The sequence below is a fragment of the Mytilus trossulus genome, chromosome 5 (assembly GCF_036588685.1).
Source record: "Mytilus trossulus isolate FHL-02 chromosome 5, PNRI_Mtr1.1.1.hap1, whole genome shotgun sequence".
Lineage (NCBI taxonomy): Eukaryota > Metazoa > Mollusca > Bivalvia > Mytilida > Mytilidae > Mytilus > Mytilus trossulus.
This window is the reverse complement of record NC_086377.1, coordinates 74,942,762-74,962,576: the sequence shown is the minus strand read 5'-3', so window position 1 is coordinate 74,962,576 and position 19,815 is coordinate 74,942,762. Positions and strand designations below refer to the sequence as shown.

Below are 19,815 nucleotides of genomic sequence, written 5' to 3'. Positions count from 1 at the left end.
TTTCTTTTCTTATAGGAACAAATGCAGTGTGATCCTAGTTGTCCAGGTAAATGTATTGACTATTTCTTTTTCTGTTAAAAGATCTCAAAAATATCATAGTTCCTTCGTGAGTAAAATATGTATCGTAGGAGTATATGTAATTTGCATTTAAGTTATATTGTGAGGTGATAACATAAATACAAAACATTAGTAAGATTCACAATAATCCAGTTCTAAAAAGGAGTAGGTTCGTTAAGGACTCATTTTGGCCTCAAATTTCAGTTTCATCTAACAAAAGATTATGATTCAATAAGTTTATGTGAAAGATGTTAACTGATTAAGTCATTAAAATCGACCCGATTGAAGATGAATTATGGAAAATCTCTCAAATATGCCAAAAAAACGTCACTGTTCAGATTGTTTTTGTCTAATCCGTGTTCATCCACAACCTTTATATATGTTATGTATTATCATAAAATACAACTTACATTGTAATATTAAGGATGAACACAAATGCGGCCACTTTCGTTTTACACGGAAACCGTCTAAAATCTAACTAAAATGATAGAATTTTGAAGATTTCAGTAATAAAGCATGACTTAATGGTGCTACAACCCGATATATATGCATTGTATTGTCAAAAGCAGCCCATATGTATGTAGCAGAAACACTCTGTCCAATAAATAACTAAAAGTTTACATTTTAACAATTTTGTAAAACTGTTATATTTTTGGGCCAGAAAGAGGCCTTACCGGACCTACTCCTTTGTGGAATTGAAATGTGTATCATCTATCTTTGTATTGCATTACCACAAAAAAATCTCAGCAAATATTCAAGCGTTACTGATGAGTCTTTTGCAGACAAAACACATGTCTGGCGTAAATCCCAAAATAAACCTGGTTTCTATGCATGATATATATAAGAGTTGACTAGCATATAAACCTTTACTGTTTTTATCATGATTTCACTACTCCATGTTGGTCCAAAGTTGGTTGGCTTACTTACCAATATGGTAAGGATAAAAATGATAAAGGAAATGGGGAATGTGTCAAAGCGACAACAACCCGACCATAGAGCAGACAACAGCCGAAGGATGTTTACTATAAAGTAAAATCACAAAAATGCTAAACTCCAAGGAAAATTCCAAACGGAGAGTCTCTAATCAAATGGCAAAATCAAATGATAAAACCCATCAAACGAATGGACAACAACTGTCATATTCCTGACTTGGTACAGGCTGTTTCAAATGTAGAAAATGGTGGATTGAACCTGGTTTTATAGCGCAAAAAAAGCATTGTTATGTAACTTGATATGATAAGACAAGACATATCTATTAATAATGGAGTTAACTCATGTACAGTTTTGATGTGATTTTTTTTTAAATTTTCATTCTATTGTCACTATAATAAACTCATCATAGAATGATAGATACCAGGATTAAAATTTTGTTTTTCGCCAGATGTGCGTTTCCCCTACCAAAAACTCATAAGTGACGCTCGAATCTAAAAAAGTTGATCAGGCCAAATAAAGTTCAATGTTGAAGAGCATTGTTGTAGAAACTGGTGTTTTATAAGCGTATAATTTGGAACATTGAACTGCATGTATGTATAAAGATAAATGTAACTGAAAATTGCTTAGTCATGTTAGTTATAGATTTAATGGGTAGATATAAAAAAAAATAGTTTGCAATGTTGTCAACATCAATACTTTAGAAGTTATAAAGGTAACACATAAGTCATATTATAAAAGCTGTTTGACGAACACAAGTAATACTATTTACTTAATTCTAACATGCCTTACTCGTGTTTTCATAACGATCGTAATAATATGAAATGCAGACACAGTTCATAGATATCACCAAAACATAGATTATGAACTAACTAGTTTGATAATAAATGAAATACAAATTTAAATGTATCTATTTGAGTATCATAATTTTAAACTCTAAATAAGCACTTCTTGACAAAACCTTCACATGTATTTCATTTATTTGAAAGCAAATTATATTTTTTTATATTTTTTATACGACTGCCAAAATATAAAGGGATCGTAAAATGCTATCATGTTCTCATCGATGTCATTGTCTGCGTCGTCGTCATCCCACGACATTTCGTTTCTCAATAACTTAAGTTAAAGTGTATGGATCTCTTTGAAATTGAAGCAACAGGTTTAATACTACAACAGGAAAGTTGAGATGGTTTTTGGAGGTGATGGTCCCAACTGTTTAGAAATTAGGGTTGAAAATTGTCCCCAAACAAGCATTTTTCTAGTTTCAGAACAATAACTTGTGTATAAGTATTTTGATTGCTCTAAAATTTTACCCGAAGGTTCCATACCACAAGTTAAAGATTGGGATTCATGTTTGAGGTTATTGCCCAATCTGATCACGAATTTAGGGTCAGCAGGGTCTAAAGCAAGCATTTTTCTAGTTTTCAGACAATAATGCTTGTTTTAGTACATTGATGTTTCTTAAACTGTACCACATTTCATAAAAAGTTTTTTTTTTAAATATTATTTTTCTGGAATTAGTGGGGGGGACAATGTGTATGCTCCAACCGTAGCGGCAAAAAACATTAAGTTTTACCCGTGTCCTGTACTTGCGTACGTCTTCTTCGCAAAATTGGTTTTCGTTCTCTAACTTTAGTTTGCCCCTGTGAATTGTTATGTAATTATACACAATTTTTTTTACCACAAAACACAGATCAAGTTTCAATTATGGTGGAATCACTTTTAACGTTCTAGAGTTATGCCCCTTTACAAATTGAAAAATTCTTATTTTGTTTTGTGTCTGTTCTCTAACTTTAGTTTTTCTCAACCAAATGGTACGAAACAAACTTAGATCAAGTACAAACTTTGGTAGCGTCACTTTTACAGTTCTTGAGTTATATAAAGAAAAATTGAGGGAACAATTGCTAAGTCTTTGTTTATTGTTTAAAAACAGATTTACTAATTTATAAGTATTGTACAACAGCAAAGCCCACAGTGTATCGCACAAAAGCAAGAAATCTTCAATTGAATATATATTAAATTAAAATCATATAACCGATACAGTTATTTGACTACATTTATTCTGTGTCAGAAACCTATAATATGTCAAATATTTAATTACAATCCAAATTCAGACCTGTATCAAGCTTGATTTTTAAGTCCTTTCTTGCCCATGTTGCCCAAACAAGTTCAGGGTTGTACCTGTGAGGGTGTATCTAGCTGTGCTCAACGAAGCAGTTTATTTTTTTTTTGGTATTTAGTGTTTGCGTTGTTTTTTTGTGTGACTCATAGGACACAATGTCCATTGTGAGATTTCCCATCACTTGGCATTATTTGTCTATCCTCGACTGGTCGTAAAAAAAATCTTTTTGAAAACAACTGGGTCAATTTGAATCAAACCTGGCCATACTTATCATTGGGGTATCTAGTTTAAACACATTATATGTGGTTATCTTCCATTCATAAAGTTATCGTACAAAATCACTACGCACGTTATAGAAATGTTACTAACCATGCTTTTAATACTTGGAGGAAATTACGGACTCTGTTATGTATTAGGGCCTTCATTAATTGCTGATTGATACTTATAAACTCAACTCTGTAAACGGCTTGCATAATAGTCAATATGATGCAAAATGATCAAGGTTACTTCTCTAGACAGTGTCAACTATAATTAAGACCCTTTGCGTTATTAAAAATAATGACCGGTAATTATCAGTTAAGTATAAGTAAATAGACCTTTTGCTGGAATTATTTTATGTAGACTCATGTCAGGTTTAATTCTTTTACATATGGATGTTCGAAAAAAGTTACAAAAACATTTACTAGGGAGCAAATGCTTTCACAGCCTTACATGCTTTGATTACCAGTTTGATGTGGTATTGCCTATCATTTTGAGTATAAAATAGATAGAGAAGAACTTCATGCCGGCTAACAAATTGGAACTCATTATTTTAGTTGTATAAATACTGGTAAAACAGCAAGGCATGGCCATAGAGATGTAGATAATTATTCTTTATTACAATTTCATAAGAACGGCCAGACATGGTTATTCAGATAAAAATGATAATTGTTCTTGATGGTAGAATATCCTAAAAACAGCCAAACACGGTCATAAACATATAGCTTATATGAAAACAGCCAGACAAGGCCATATAGATATTGTTCATAGAATAGCCAGACAGGACCAAAGAAACATCATGAAAATAGATATTTATTCTTGGTGGTAGACAGTTTTGAAATATAATTACTATCTATATTTGTTGCCAATGTTGACTCATAGTGTTCTAGTAATGTATTGTCACATTTTCATAATTATTACCATCTTTTCACAATGTTTACGTTTTATACAACTTGTAGGTTTGAGTGAATATTCTTTAGATCAAATTCCAAGTAACCCCGAGTTGCTTCGTCTTTCCTGTAATTGTGAGGAAGACTTGATACATGAATTAGTACTTCGTCTTGGAATGGAAGAGATAGATTGGAGAGATATTGGCAAGAATTACACAGGAAATACACAGATGGTCAAGTTTTTGACACTAATTCACTTGAAAGAGAATTATTCAATATGTTTTGGAGATCTAGATAACAGTTTGCAAGAAATGAAAATAACAACACACACATTATGCATGGTAAGCTATATAGATATAAAGTGTTTTTTGCATTTTCATATCTCCCTTTCAATGATGGTCAATTCAAAGTATATTAGCTACGATTTTGACAACATCAAATCCCAAGTTTTAAAGCTGCTTACATCAAAGATATGTACTTAAATTTCACAATTAGATTGCTGGAATGTTCACATAAACTACCGAAGTGTCAATAATTGATATTTAATATCATGTTACATAACTATTAATGATATTTCATTAAATATGCATCGGGTTTATTTCCCAAGCTTTGCCGACATAGCAGGAGAAATGACCCAGATATATATAGATATGAACATGTGCTATTTCTTTTCTTAATTATTGGATAACTTTTTTTGAAATAAACGGTCATACTTGACGCCATTTATTAAAGATACACCGGAAGAATAATATTAAATATAAATAGTAAGAATTTTATTTTTTTAACTTCTCCTAAGTTCGTAGATCTTATCATAAATGCGTATACAGTTTTTTACGACTTTATTTTCAGGTCAGGAGAAGAAAACAAGTGAAATCTAGTAAGTAAAATGTATCTTAAGATATTCATGTACTTAAAACGAAACATAGTATTTTTGTTTTACTGTACTGTCAACAGAAATCATGCTTAACAGTGACTTTATTAACCCATGGTCAAACGTAGTGTGGGCTTGGCTATAGTGCTGTGTCCGTCTATTCATTCGTCTTATTAACTTATGTCTTACAGTAACATTCAGTTTAAAATCATAGAAACTGCATATGTTGTCAAGTAATGCACATATTCTCAAAGAAATAAAGTTGACAGAAGCATGAACATGAATTGTGTTTGTTAATTGTTGTGTTTAGAAAAAACACAAACAGGATCAAATATTGAAAGTGATGTTTTGTCAATTTATGGGCAGTTTTTACTTATAATCACTTTGTCATTATTTTTTACTCTTACTATACCAATGACTTGGCTAGTGATCATGTATGCCCCTTTGCTTTCTTGTCATTCACTCATAACACATGGTAGCGTGCACTTGTGAGTCTGTTTGTGAAGAAAGTAACATTTAAGAGGCTCCTTATTTCCGTAATAATTTCTAAACATATCAACATATACTTGTAATAGAAAAAAAAATGATTTGAATCGTGCCAGCTGAAAAGCGAACTTGACTGATAATAATTGTGCATTCTGTGATAAGCATTTTACAAACAGCACTTTCAAGAAGAGGGACTACAGATACCAGAGGGACATTCCAACTCATAAGTCGAAAATAAACTGACAATGCCATGGCTAAAAAAGACAAGGACAAACAGAAACACAATGGTATACAAAACAAAACACAGAAAACTAAAGACTTTACAAAACGTACCCCACTAACCATTGGGTGAGATCTAAGGTGCACCAGAAGGGTACGCAGAACCTGCACCACACGAGGCACCCATTGTGTTGTTCATGTCAGCTAAAACCAAACCCTGGAAAATACGTTTAGAATCGAGTCAGTAAATACCATTTGACACTAAAAGTTGATAGATTCTGTCTTCATCAACTTTCACAACAATCTTCTCCTCTGAAACTAGTGGGCCAAATTAAACCAAACTTGGCCACAATCATCATTGATGTATCTTGTTTAAAAAATGTGTCTGTTGACCCGGCCAATCAACCAAGATGGCCACTATGGCTAAAAATAGAACATAGGGGTAAAATGCAGTTTTTGGCTTATAACTCTAAAACCAAAGCATTTACAGCAAATCTGACATGAAGTAAAATTGTTTATCAGGTCAATATCTATTTGCTTTGAAATTTTCAGATGAATAGGACAACCTGTTGTTGGGTTGCTGCCCATGCATTGGTAGTTTTAAGGAAATTTTGCTGTTTTTGGTTATTATTATAGATAGAGATAAACTGTAAACAGCAATAATGTTCAGCAAAGTAAGATTAACAAATAAGTCAACACGACCGAAATGGTCAGTTGATCCCTTTAGGAGTTATTGCCCTTTATATTAAATTTTTAACAATTTTTCGTAAATCTTAGTAATCTTCTCCTCTGTAACCACGTGGCCAAATAAAATCAAACTTGGCCACAATCATCATTTGGGTATCTAGTTTGAAAAATGTGTGGCGTGACCCGGCCAACCAACCAAAATGGCCACCACAGCTAAAAATAGAACATAGAGGTAAAATGCAGTTTTTGGCTTATAACTCAAAACCAAAGCATTTAGAGCAAATCTGACATGAAGTAAAATTGTTTAACAGGTCAAGATCTATTTACCCTAAAATTTTCAGATGAATAGGACAGCCTGTTGTTGGGTTGCTGCCCATGAATTGGTATTTTTAATGAAATTTTGCTGTTTTTGGTTATTATCTTGAATATTATTATAGATAGAGATAAACTGTAAAAAATACAATAAATGTCGGCAAAGTAAGATCTACAAATAAGTCAACATGACCCAAATTGTCAGTTGACCCCTTTAGGAGTTATTGCCCTTTTAGTCAATTTTCAACCGTTTTTCGTAAATTTTAGTAATCTTTTACAAAAATCTTCTCCTCTGAAACTACTGGGCCAAGTTAATTATAGATAAAGATAATTGTAAGCAGCAAGAATGTTCAGTAAATTATGATGTACAAACACATCACCATCACCAACACACAATTTTGTCATGAATCCATCTGCGTCCTTTGTTTAATATTCACATAGACCAAGGTGAGCGACACAGGCTCTTTAGAGCCTCTAGTTTTAATAAAGCAAGAACAAGGTGTTTAGAAAATTCCTTTTAGATTAATGTACATGAGTCCATGTCAAATTATTCACTTACACGTTTTATTTAATTGTTGTGTTTAGGAAAAACACAAACATGATCTAATATTGAAAGTGATTTTGTCAATTTCCGCTATATAGATGACGTTCTTTCACTAAACAAAATTTGGTGACTATGTGGATAGCATCTATCCCATCGAATTGGAGATAAAGGATACTACAGATACAGTTAAGTCGGCTTCATATCTTGACTTACATCTAGAAATTGACAAAGAGGGTCGGTTGAAGACAAACCTTTAGGACAAAAGAGATGATTTCAGCTTTCCAATTGTGAACTTTCCATTTCTAAGTAGCAACATTCCAGCAGCACCTGCATACAGGGTATATATCTCCCAATTGATACGATATTCCCGTGCTTGCATTTCCTATCATGATTTTCTTGATAGAGGGTTACTGCTCACAAGGAAGCTATTAAACCAAGAGTTCCAAATGGTGAAGTTTAAATCATCCCTTCGTAAATTTTACGGACGCCATCACGAGTTGGTTGACCGTTATGGAATAACCATTTCACAAATTATATCGGATATGTTCCTTACGTCGTAACTACAATCCCCTTCCTTTTCATGAATTTGACCTACCGAATTAGACTTTTTACCGGATTTGTAATCACATAAGCAACACGACGGGTGCCGCATGTGGAGCAGGATCTGCTTACCCTTCCGGAGCACCCCTAGTTTTTGGTGGGGTTCGTGTTGTTTATTCTTTAGTTTTCTATGTTGTGTCATGTGTACTATTGTTTTTCTGTTTGTCTTTTTCATTTTTAGCCATGGCGTTGTCAGTTTGTTTTAGATTTACGAGTTTGACTGTCCCTTTGGTATCTTTGGTCCCTCTTTTATGGGAATTTTTTATTATAATCATTTTGTCAATATTTTTTACTCTTACTAGACCAATGGTTTGGCTTGTGATCATGTATGCCCCCTTGCTTTCTTGTCATTCACTCATAACACATTATAGTGTGCACTTGTTAGTATGTGAAGAAAGTAAATTTTCAAAGGCTGTTTACAAGGGAGGCAGTATGACAAAAAGGACCAAGAAAAATCCTTGAAAGGTCCATTTTGCCTGAGGGAACTTTATTTTCGTAATAATTTCCAAACATATCACCAAATACTTGAAATAGAAAAAACGTTTAATTTGAATCATGCCAGCTAAAAAGCTAACTGCGCTAACAATAAGTGTGCATTATGTGATAAGCATTTTACAAACAGACCTTTCAAAAAGATGGGCTATAGATACCAGAGGGACATTCAAACTCGTAAGTCGAAAATAAACTGACAATGCCATGGCTAAAAAAGACAAGGACAAACAGAAACACAATAGTATACAGAACAAAACACAGAAACACAATAGTATACAGAACAAAACACAGAAACACAATAGTATACAGAACAAAACACAGAAACACAACAGTATACAGAACAAAACACAGAAAACTAAAGACTAAGCAACACGAACCCACCATTGGGTGTGATCTAAGGTGCGCCAGAAGAGGCACACATCGTGTTGTTCGTGTCAGCTAAAACCAGTCCAGAAAATGTAATAATTGTTTAAAACATCATTTGAAGGACAAGATTTTCTTGATTTCTGGCAGTGTTAGTAACGGCCTGATTGAATAGTGATTAATGTATAATTTACAAAAAGTTTGAATGCAAATACAAGAAAAACGCATGTTCAGAATCGAGTCAGTAAATACCATTTGACACTAAAAGTTGTTTGAGATTTAGGACTCTTGTTGTTTTAATAAAGCAAGGACAAGGTGTTTAAAAAGTCCCTTTTATACTAATGTCCATGAGTCCATGTAAAATTATTCACTTACATGTATTATTTTAATCTGAATTCTCTTATAGGAATTCCAGACGATATATTAGATTGTATCCCTACAGATGAAATTTTAGACAAGCTAGCACCACAGATTGGAAAAATGGTTTTTCAACTTGGAACAGAACTCGGATTGTCCATAGCGGATTTAGAAAATATCGAGAAATGTAGTCCCAATTTGACAGCTCAAAATAAGGAAGTTTTATTTACTTGGAGAAAAGACAGATCAGTAAAACCTACAATACGGGTCATTAAACAAGCTTTAGTTAATATAAGAAAGGGTGTACGTTGTTTAGAGGAGGTTGTGAAGAACATAGATGCAAAAACATTAAGAGCTGTGGAAATAGTTACAGGTAATAATATACTGCGACAGAAAACAGGCATGGAAACTTTTCAGTAGATTTTTATTTACGGAATAGGTAGCATTCGTAAATGAATTTTAATCTGAGATTTGATTATTCCGTCATGTTCAGTCTCCCAGTCAATTTTCAGCCATATCCACTGCGGTTCATTCAGTTATGTTAAAACAATTCACTTGCAGTCAACTCAGTAGCTTCTCAGACAATTTAGTTTACAGGTGGCATCTGGAATCATCTAGGAATCTTGTTAAAACTATTTGTATGTCTTTGCTTCTAATTGTTAAGGTTTTTTTTGTTATTAATTTAATTTCTTTGAAAAGTTATAGTAGTATTGGTATACTACTTTGTGATGTAATGCACTCCAATTTTTCTTTCATTTGTTATGACCTGCATTTCCTTTGTTTAGTGTTGGTTCATGTCAATTCAATGCATACATATGTGTCAGAAAATATTTGGATATTTTAAGTTCTATATTTAGAACCAATCTTGAAAACTAACCTTTCTTTAACCTGTGACAGTTGTGTAAAAGGAACATATAAAAACCAAATATAAAAGTCACTTTGTGCTTTACTCGTCAGATTGATACCAAATAGTCCATTTCTATGTATGCAGGCATTTGTATTTTTAACATTTCAGTGTTTCTGTTGTTCCTTAGTTTTCCTCATATAGTTGATGTGTTTCCCTCGGTTTTGGTTTGTGACCTGTTTCCGCTTAATCGATTTATGACTATTGAACAGCGGTTTACTACTGTTGCCATTATGACATAAAGCAAACAAACAATTAACAGACACACTCAAGCATAAAGTACTGATAAGCTAGTTAAAAACATTAACAACTAATTAAAGAAAAATGTACCCGAGACAAAATATCAATCATTTCACATCAAATAAATTTAGTTTGATTACGGCATAAACACTTTAGAAAAACTTGACCTAACATTTCTATTTTACTGTGAATATCACTGTATATATCTATGTACATTTTTGGGAGTTTGCTTCTTATACAGGAATATCATATCTGTAGGCTAAGGTTGAAGGTTCTTGCATAGGAATAGATACTGTTTTGAGAGTTTGAGCTGTGCTCAACTTTTAAATTCCATATTTTGTATGCGTGCAATTTCAAAACTTGAAAACTAAAGTTCAGACTTTTCGTTTGCCTGACAATATATATTTTGAAAAGAAATCAGTACATGCAGTATGCTAACTGAATACAAAATATAATCATTTTGATATTTTAAGTCAACTTACATGCTAAACGAAATTTTGTATTACTACAATTACAGATAAAATCAGAGATAATGCAGACAGAATCATACAGGACATACAAATCAGTCAAATTTTAGACCATATGATGACACATCTGGTGATATCAGCAGACGACAGACTTGATATTGAACATTATCCTCGACATGATGATCAGAACAAAGCATTGCTGGATATTGTGATTAAAAGGAGAGAGCCTGCTTACAGTGTGTTTGTTGATGGATTACGTAATTATGGATACGAAGATATCGCTAATGATTTAAAATGTGATTTCAGTCCAAGTCCAACATTAGTATCTGCTGAAAATGAAGGTATGGCTAAAGGGGTCAAAAACACAAGCAACGAATGTTTATACTGAAACATAAACTATTTTGGTACCTCTGCGCATGTTAGTTTAACATACGACACAGAGTGTACTTGATTTGATAATACTTTGTAGATGCAAAAAGGTTCCTCAGATGGGTTTGATTTCTTTTGGATTGATACATTTTGAAACAATAGAAAATCAAATTTCACTGCATGATGCGAAAATCAATAACACTGCATATATATGAGAAATATATTGTTCGTCAATAGTTTCCCACATCAAGCTAAACACATCTACACTGCACCAAGAATAAACTTTATATATACAATATCTGGGTATTAATAAACTTTATATATACAATAGCTGGGTATTAATAAACTGTATATATACAATAGCTGGGTATTAATAAACTTTATAAATACAATAGCTGGGTATTAATAAACTTTATATATACAATAGTTGAGTATTAATAAACTTTATATATACAATAGCTGTGTATTAATAAACTTTATATATACAATAGCTGGGTATTAATAAACTGTATATATACAATAGCTGTGTATTAATACACCTTATATATACAATAGCTGGGTATTAATAAACTTTATATATACAATAGCTGGGTATTAATAAACTGTTTATATACAATAGCTGGGTATTAATAAACTTTATAAATACAATAGCTGTGTTTTAAAAATAGTTGTGTATTTGCATGTATTAATAAACTGTATATATACAATAGCTGTGTATTAAAGAATTGGTATTAATAAAACATTTGAACTTTCAAACCAGCTATGGACTAATACGTATCAAGTATGTAAAATTAAAGAAAATAATGCATTAAAATAGTTATGTAAAATTAAAGCCATCTCTGTTTATACATTAAACATCTATATCCGTATCAACTCGTTTGATAGATAATATAATGCCTAAATTATCCATTAGTTGCTGACAAAAAAAGCCAATAAAAGTTGAAGTTCTTGGTATTACCTGTAATTCTTTATTAAATAGTTATACAGCTTATAGAAAAAAAAATGTTTATTGACAAATGATAATTATGAAGTATTGTTGACTGTGTGTATGCCCAAATCATGAGCATTATATGTGATTTCGGTCTGTTTTTCCGTTCGTTCTTACGTCTGTTCGTTTGTCTGTACATTTCTCCGTCAGGTCATCCGTCTGTTCATTTGTCTGTGCATTCCTCCCTCCGGTCATCCGTCTGTTCATTTGTCTGTACATTTCTCCCTCCGGCCGTCCGTCTGTTCATTTGTCTGTACATTTCTCCCTCCGGCCGTCCGTCTGTTCGTTTGTCTGTACATTTCTCCATCAGGTCGTCCGTCTCTCGTTCCCGGTTCAGATTAAACTGGGTTAAGATAGTGTTTGTTGAAGTTGAAATCCAATTAATTTCAAACGAAGTACATGTTCCCGATGATATTATATTTTGTATTTAATTCCAAATTATTTTTTTACCCCAAGTTCACTGTTCACTGAACATAGAGAATAATAATCCAAGTGGAGCATACGTGTATAATGGACACATACTTGTTTCTCTCTCATATTTTCATGTATTTGAAATAAATCAATAAAACACATTTATAGCGAACAAATGGTTATTGTTGGAATTTTTCTTTGTATAGAATAATGGAAGTAGATTCTTAATACTAATGGTATCGAAGAGTTGATAATTATTATAGGCCACTTGTCTAAATATCACATGTTAAGAAAGTAGGTGAGATAAATTCGTTACATATTGTGCTAGTGTCCTAATACAATATATATGGGGTCAATAAATTCCATATGGGGTTTCGCTCTCACCCCATATGGAATTCACTGACCCCATATATATCGTATAAGGTCACTAGCACACTATGTAACTAATAATATATCCTCCTCATAACTTTATTGGAGCAGTTTAAGGGTAGGAGCACACGTCTGGATATGAAGTCTATATAATGATAATTGGGAAGTTTAAATCGACCTGTTTCTCATAAATTTTAGTGTGAAGTTGACCATTGTCAATCATTTGTAACAATATTGAGGAAAAGATTAAGATATGAAGTAGTCCTTCTAATGCCAGTAGTATTCTTAATTTCAACTTCACTGGGATATATCAGATGTAAGTACTGGCTGAATATAGGTTATTCAGTGATAGGACATCATCAGTATATCTGAAAGTAAAATTAAAGAAATTTGCAAGGTGATTTTCTTATTGTCTTTTAGAAGATTCAAAATGAATTCTGCTTTATACGAGTACAAAAACTAATTGGCCAGTAAGGGTGCACAATTAGTACCCATTGGAATACCGACTTTCTGTTGAATTATCATTTTCCAAACTCAACAAATATATTGTCGATCAAAAAGTCAATCATTTTGGTAGTATCATTTTCGGTATATTTTCTGGTAGAATCAGTACGGTTCTTTACAAAATAAGAATAATTATAACCAAAAACAAGAAATTTGTATCTACGATTCCAATTTTTATATACAAAAAACTCTGATTAATGAGATGGCGAGGTCGATCTATCAATTGACTATGGGAAATAGCAGTGTAAAGCGTAGAACAATGAAAAGTCTTAATGTTGCTACAGAATTTCAGAGATTGTGATCCGAGATTAAGCAGTAGATCTTTAGAATTGTTGAGAATCTGATTAACACCATGGGTAGAATATATCTCATCACAATATGTGTTAAGGCCATATTTTACTGTAGAAGGAATAGTATAACTAGGGTAAATTTTCTGCTTTTTCTTTGATGTTGATACAAAAAGGTAGGACACATTTGTGTTTTGTAAAATTTCATCATTCTATCATTCTATAGCACTTAAGAAAATAAAATCTCTCTTTTTTTATTTTGTAGGCTTTTCAGCTTGGAATGTTCCATTGTATAAAGTTCGTCTACAAAAGAATTACGTTAAGGTTATCACTGATATACAACATGAAAGCATAGTAGATCATCTAATATCAAGAGAGGTAGTGTCAGTTGATGATGGGAAGAAGATAGAATCGGGTAAAACACCACAGGAAAAGAACAGGATTTTGATGGACATGCTTTTGCGTAAAAATGAACAGGCATTTAATGAATTTCTCAAAGCCCTTCGAAAAGACTCAATTTATGCATACCTAGCAGAGCAAATAGAAAAGACAGAAGTTACTAGCACAGATATGGCAACCCTTCATAAATGCTTGAAATAATTAAATGTAATTTCTTTCAGAAAAAAAACAGCTAGGAAAACCATCATTTAACTATCAATAGAAGGAGGTATTGTCAATCCAATGCATCACGATTTTGTCACTTAAATGATCCACTGTAAATTCAGAAATTATTGCGTGCATTTATTATTGTCTTTTTATACGACCGCAAAAATTGAAAAGTTTTTGGTCGTATATTGGTATCACGTTGGCATCGTAGTCCGTCGGCGTCCGAAGACTTTTGGTTTTCGCACTATAACTTTAGTATAAGTAAATAGAAATCTATAAAATTTAAACACAAGGTTTATGACCATAAAAGGAAGGTTGGGATTGATTTTGGAAGTTTTGGTCCCAACATTTTAGGAATTAGGGGCCAAAAAGGGGCCAAATAAGCATTTTCTTGGTTTTCGCACTATAACTTTAGTTTAAGTAAATAGAAATCTATATAATGTTGACACAAGGTTTATGACCACAAAAGGAAGGTTGGGATTGATATTTGGAGGATTGGTTCCAACAGTTTAGGAATAAGGGGCAAAAAAAGGGCCCAAAAAGGCATTATTATTGGTTTTCGCACAATAACTTTAGTATAAGTAAATAGAAGTCAATGAAATTTAAACACAAGGTTTATGACCATAAAAGGAAGGTTGGGATTGATTTTTGGAGTTGAGGTCCCAACAGTTTAGGAATTAGGGGCCGAAAAGGGGCCCAAATTAAACTTTGTTTGATTTCATCAAAAAATGAATAATTGGGGTTCTTTGATATGCCTAACTGTGAATGTAGATTCTTAATTTTTGGTCCCGTTTTCAAATTGGTCTACCTTAAGGTTCAAACGGTCCAAAATTAAACTAAGTTTGATTTTAACAAAAATTGAATTCTTGGAGTTCTTTGATATGCTGAATCTAAAACATGTACTTAGAATTTTTATTATGGGCCCAGTTTTCAAGTTGGTCCAAATCGTGGTCCAAAATTAAACTTCGTTTGATTTCAACAAAAATTGAATCCTTGGGGTTCTTTGATATGCTGAATCTAAACATGTACTTAGAATTTTTATAATGGGCCCAGTTTTCAAGTTGGTCCAAATTGTGGTCCAAAATTAAACTTTGTTTGATATCAACAAAAATTGAATCCTTGTGGTTCTTTAATATGCTGAATCTAAACATGTATTTAGATTTTTGATTATTGATTTTTGGACCCAGTTATCAAATTTCTCCACATTGAGGTCAAAAGGGTCCAAAATTAAACTTATTTGAGTTCATAAAAAAATGAATATATGGGGTTCTTTGATTTGCTGAATCTAACCATGTATTTAGATTTTGGATATTGGACCATAATAGGTAAATGTCCAATTTAAAATTTGTAAGTTCTTAGGCCACATTCATTCTGTGTCAGAAACCTATGCTGTGTCAAATATTTAATCACAATCCAAATTCAGAGCTGTATCAAGCTTGAATGTTGTGTCCATACTTGCCCGAACTGTTCAGGGTTCGACCTCTGCGGTCGTATCAAGCGGCGCCCCGCGGAGCATTTTATTTTTAAATGGATAAAAATGAGATATTAATTATTGCGATGTCACTAAAATCTTTATACCAATATATGTATCAGATATAAAAATGTGAGTTCTTATTATTGCGATACTCACTCAGTCGCATTATTTGCATTTATAATAAAAACCTCGAAATAATTTCTGAATTTACAGTATGTGAATGAATCACAATGTAATAGTGATAACAATCTTGTATCTTAAACATATTTCATGTGTGAGTGTCACGCATGGCTAGGAAAAAGCTAAAATGTGTACTAACCCCTTTTATAAGAGTTGATTCCTAAACATCAATTCCAATATTCATTTGATGTGGCTTGGTAGTTATACAGCCCGTCATTGTGTTATTGTGCTATGGTAAATTTTTGTATTCTCGCTTTTGTTTTTGCCAAAATGCTTTGTTTATATGCCTTTTTGATTTTTTTAATAGTGATTTAGACTATAACACAATGTTTACTGCTGTATGCTTATTTTTGACAATTTTACCAATTATGTCTATTTGCTTTGTTCACACATTGGCATCAATATAATGGAATTTTATGCCACTTTTATACAAGTGAGAGGTTTAACTAGCTATAAACCAGGTTCAATATACCATTTTCGACAGAAGCAAATGTTTGTACAAAATCAGGAATATGAAAGTTGTTATCCATTCATGTAGTGTGTTTGAGCTCTTAATTTTGCCATTTGATTACGGACTTTCCATTTTGAAAATTTCTCCGAGTTCTGTATTTTGAGTAATTTTACTTTTTACCAGTGTTCGTTCCTAAACAAATATGATAATAATAAAACAGTCATAACACATTTGTTCAATAAAATAATTTTAAAGTATTTTAATAGAATTATTGGAAACCAGAATTGCCACTGTTTATTAAGGCCACATACGTCTAGGTGAACAAACCTTAGTGTTTTTGTCGAGCCTTCGACTTTAGTCGAAAAAGCGAGACTAAGCGATCCTACATTCCGTCGTCGGCGTCGTCGGCGTCGTCGTCGGCGGCGTCCACAAATATTCACTCTGTGGTTAAATAAATAAATTTTGTAAAAATAAATTCCATTTTTTCCATATTTTACTTGTAAATGGACTTAGTTTTTCTGCAGGGAAACATAACATTCACTCTGTGGTTAAAGTTTTTTAAATTTTAATAACTTTCTTAAACTATTCTGGGTTTGTACCAAACTTGGACAGAAGCTTGTTCATGATCATAAGATAGTATCCAGAAGTAAATTTTGTAAAAAAATAAATCATTTTTACTTTTAAATGGACTTAGATTTTCTTTCAGTTAACCTTACATACGTGTATTAAAAGTCTACAGTTAAAGTTTTTAAATCATTTATTAGATTCATAAACTATGCTGGATTATTACAAACTTGGACAGTACTACTTAGCTTCTTACAATCAAAAGATTGTATCAGAAGGAATATTTTTATTGATCTTTTTCCTCATTTTTGTTGCGCCTGCGATTTTACATCAACAGTAGGCGAGACACTGGGTTCCGCGGAACCCTTAGAAATTTTTGATAATACAAAATTTCGTAAACAGATAATTTGCACACGTGATATGTCATACCTACTGCGCTGGTTATACCCGTTAGAACGTAACAACCGCCCACAGTGGCATCAACCCGTTTATTGTAAAAACTCGTAAAGTATACTTAATTTGTTATGCTGGTGGGTAAATCAGCTGTGTTTAGAAATCAATTAAATTTAAACTTATCATCATTTGTAAAGTTAAATAATACCATTTACATGTCGGACAGAGATCAACTGATAAACTGCTAGATTGAAACTGTTTGCAAATACATGGCTATTATAATTTCTTTCTTTCCGTGATGTGTATACAAGTATCCATCTATATTTGTAATTCCCCATTTACAAAGGTTGCATTTCTGTAAATATAAACAGAGTGTGATTTCTCAGCTTCTTTTACAGCTTCAACTGTACCATTTTTACACTGAAGTTTCGTACAAATTTGAATCCAAGAATGGAAAGTTCATTAGCACTTTTATTTTTTTGAAAGGTCAAAACGTAAGTCTGTGCAGCATATTTTCAATATACCTTAAACTTATGAGATTTTAAACTGATACACAAATTATGTACTTTCTCACCCTTCACGTTTGGTCATACTCAGAATTTAGTTTGACTGCTACTCATGTGTATGTATACTAGTTAAATTCCCAAGGTGTGTATCTTTGAGATGAACTATAGAGATCATACCAGTAAATAAAGCTGTTCAATAATACCTTAATAGTTAATTTAGTTCTAAATTTAAGTCTAATGGGTACTAAAGTATGCACACATGAAATAACTAAATCAGAGACTGAATCTTGTCTTTCATGCATTTCTCATGGGGTGTCCGAGTGATCATATAATCACAATTTTTTTAACAATATAATCACAGAATCATTAATTATTTTTCTAAACAATATAATCAAATAATCAAAAATACAGTTCTAGATTATCAAATAATTAAATAATCATAAAATATTTGGTCTGGTAACCAAATAACCAAATAACCACTATAAAAGCAGCTGAATAAATAAATACTTAATAACCCAACGAGGAGGCGTTTTGTCGGATATGATTTTGCAACAATAATAATAGTATGATTTCAGGCTTGATAATTTTTTCCTTGCACTCAATCACCCCAAATGTGTACTATAAAATCTAATGCCAGATGTGTTATCAATTTGTCAGCCTTTTTCAATGCTTATACATTTTGCCTTCAAACAGTTAGCTATAAATTAATACAACTGTTTTATTTTAAATATATAGAAACTTTGTTATTTACAAATAATTATGATATGATACAGTTGTGTTTTGTTGTTGATGTTATTATTGTAGCACTTTGTGTGTAAGAACTGTCTTATGTTTGTATATACATGTATGCCTATAATGGTTAAATTTTTAAATTGTTATTTGGATGGAGAGTTGTCTCATTGGCACTCACACCACATCTTCCTATATCTATGTATAAACTGTTTGTGCATTCTACTACCCTTAAAGGTAAAAACAAAAGTAAATAAAGGTTTTTTTCTTATTTATTGTGCCCCAAATTGAAAGAAGCATCTACACAGTGATCATGATAGTTCAACCATTAATAAAACAGAAACTAGTTAAAAGATACCAAAGTTTTATTCAAACCCATAAGTCACATATAAAAAAGAAGATGTGGTATGACAAGAGACCAAAATGACACAGACATTAACAACTATAGGTCACCGTACGGCCTTCAACAATGAACAATGCCCATACCGCATAGTCGGCTATAAAAGACCCCGATAAGACAATGTAAAACAATTACAACGAGAAAACTGACGAAGACGAGCTGAAAATGCCATGGCAAAAAATTAATACGACCAAAATATAAACAACAGTTTACAAATTGCAACATAAAAAAATAGACTTAGAAGCACAAAGACTTAAAAAAAACTGGAAGCTGGAAGCCGGAAACACGTTTTTCAAAAATATACATACTTTGGTTACCCCATGTTTATCAGTAGAAACATTCATTCAAAGATGAATGACACATGATGTAAATAAAGGATCATTTGCGGTGACAAAATATCATTGTATATTTTTACAAGTCACTAATCAAACAATCGTTCCAGGTAGCACATGTTTAAAATCATCAGTCAAAACGTGAGCAAATGTACAAAATGGTTTCCGGAATATTTTCAAACGACAATCTTTTAAAAACGGGGGACAAAAGATACCAGAGTGACAGTCAAACTCATCAATCGATAATAAACTGAAAACGCCATGGCTAAAAAAATATCATGACAAACAGAGAAATTATAGTACAAAAAAAGTAAAATCACAAAAAAATCCGAGGAAAATTCAAAACGGAGAGTCCCTTATCAAATGGCAAAATCAGATGATAAAACACATCAAACGAATGGACAACAACTGTCATAATCCTGACTTGTTACGGGCCTTTTTAAATGTAGAAAA

General features: G+C 32.3%; 1 protein-coding gene across 1 annotated transcript in view; it reads left to right on the top strand.

Annotated features, from left to right (window-relative positions):
* The window catches only part of LOC134719165 (uncharacterized), a 34,108-nt gene extending 19,302 nt beyond the window's left edge, over positions 1-14,806 (top strand). The window contains exons 3-8 of the mRNA XM_063582141.1: positions 16-46; positions 4,327-4,598; positions 5,107-5,134; positions 9,238-9,561; positions 10,850-11,140; positions 13,993-14,806. Of these exons, the coding sequence (XP_063438211.1) occupies positions 16-46; positions 4,327-4,598; positions 5,107-5,134; positions 9,238-9,561; positions 10,850-11,140; positions 13,993-14,327 (1,281 nt within the window). The 3' untranslated portion in view covers positions 14,328-14,806. The remainder of the gene's footprint in view (positions 1-15; positions 47-4,326; positions 4,599-5,106; positions 5,135-9,237; positions 9,562-10,849; positions 11,141-13,992) is intronic.
* The last annotated feature ends 5,009 nt before the right edge of the window (positions 14,807-19,815 follow it).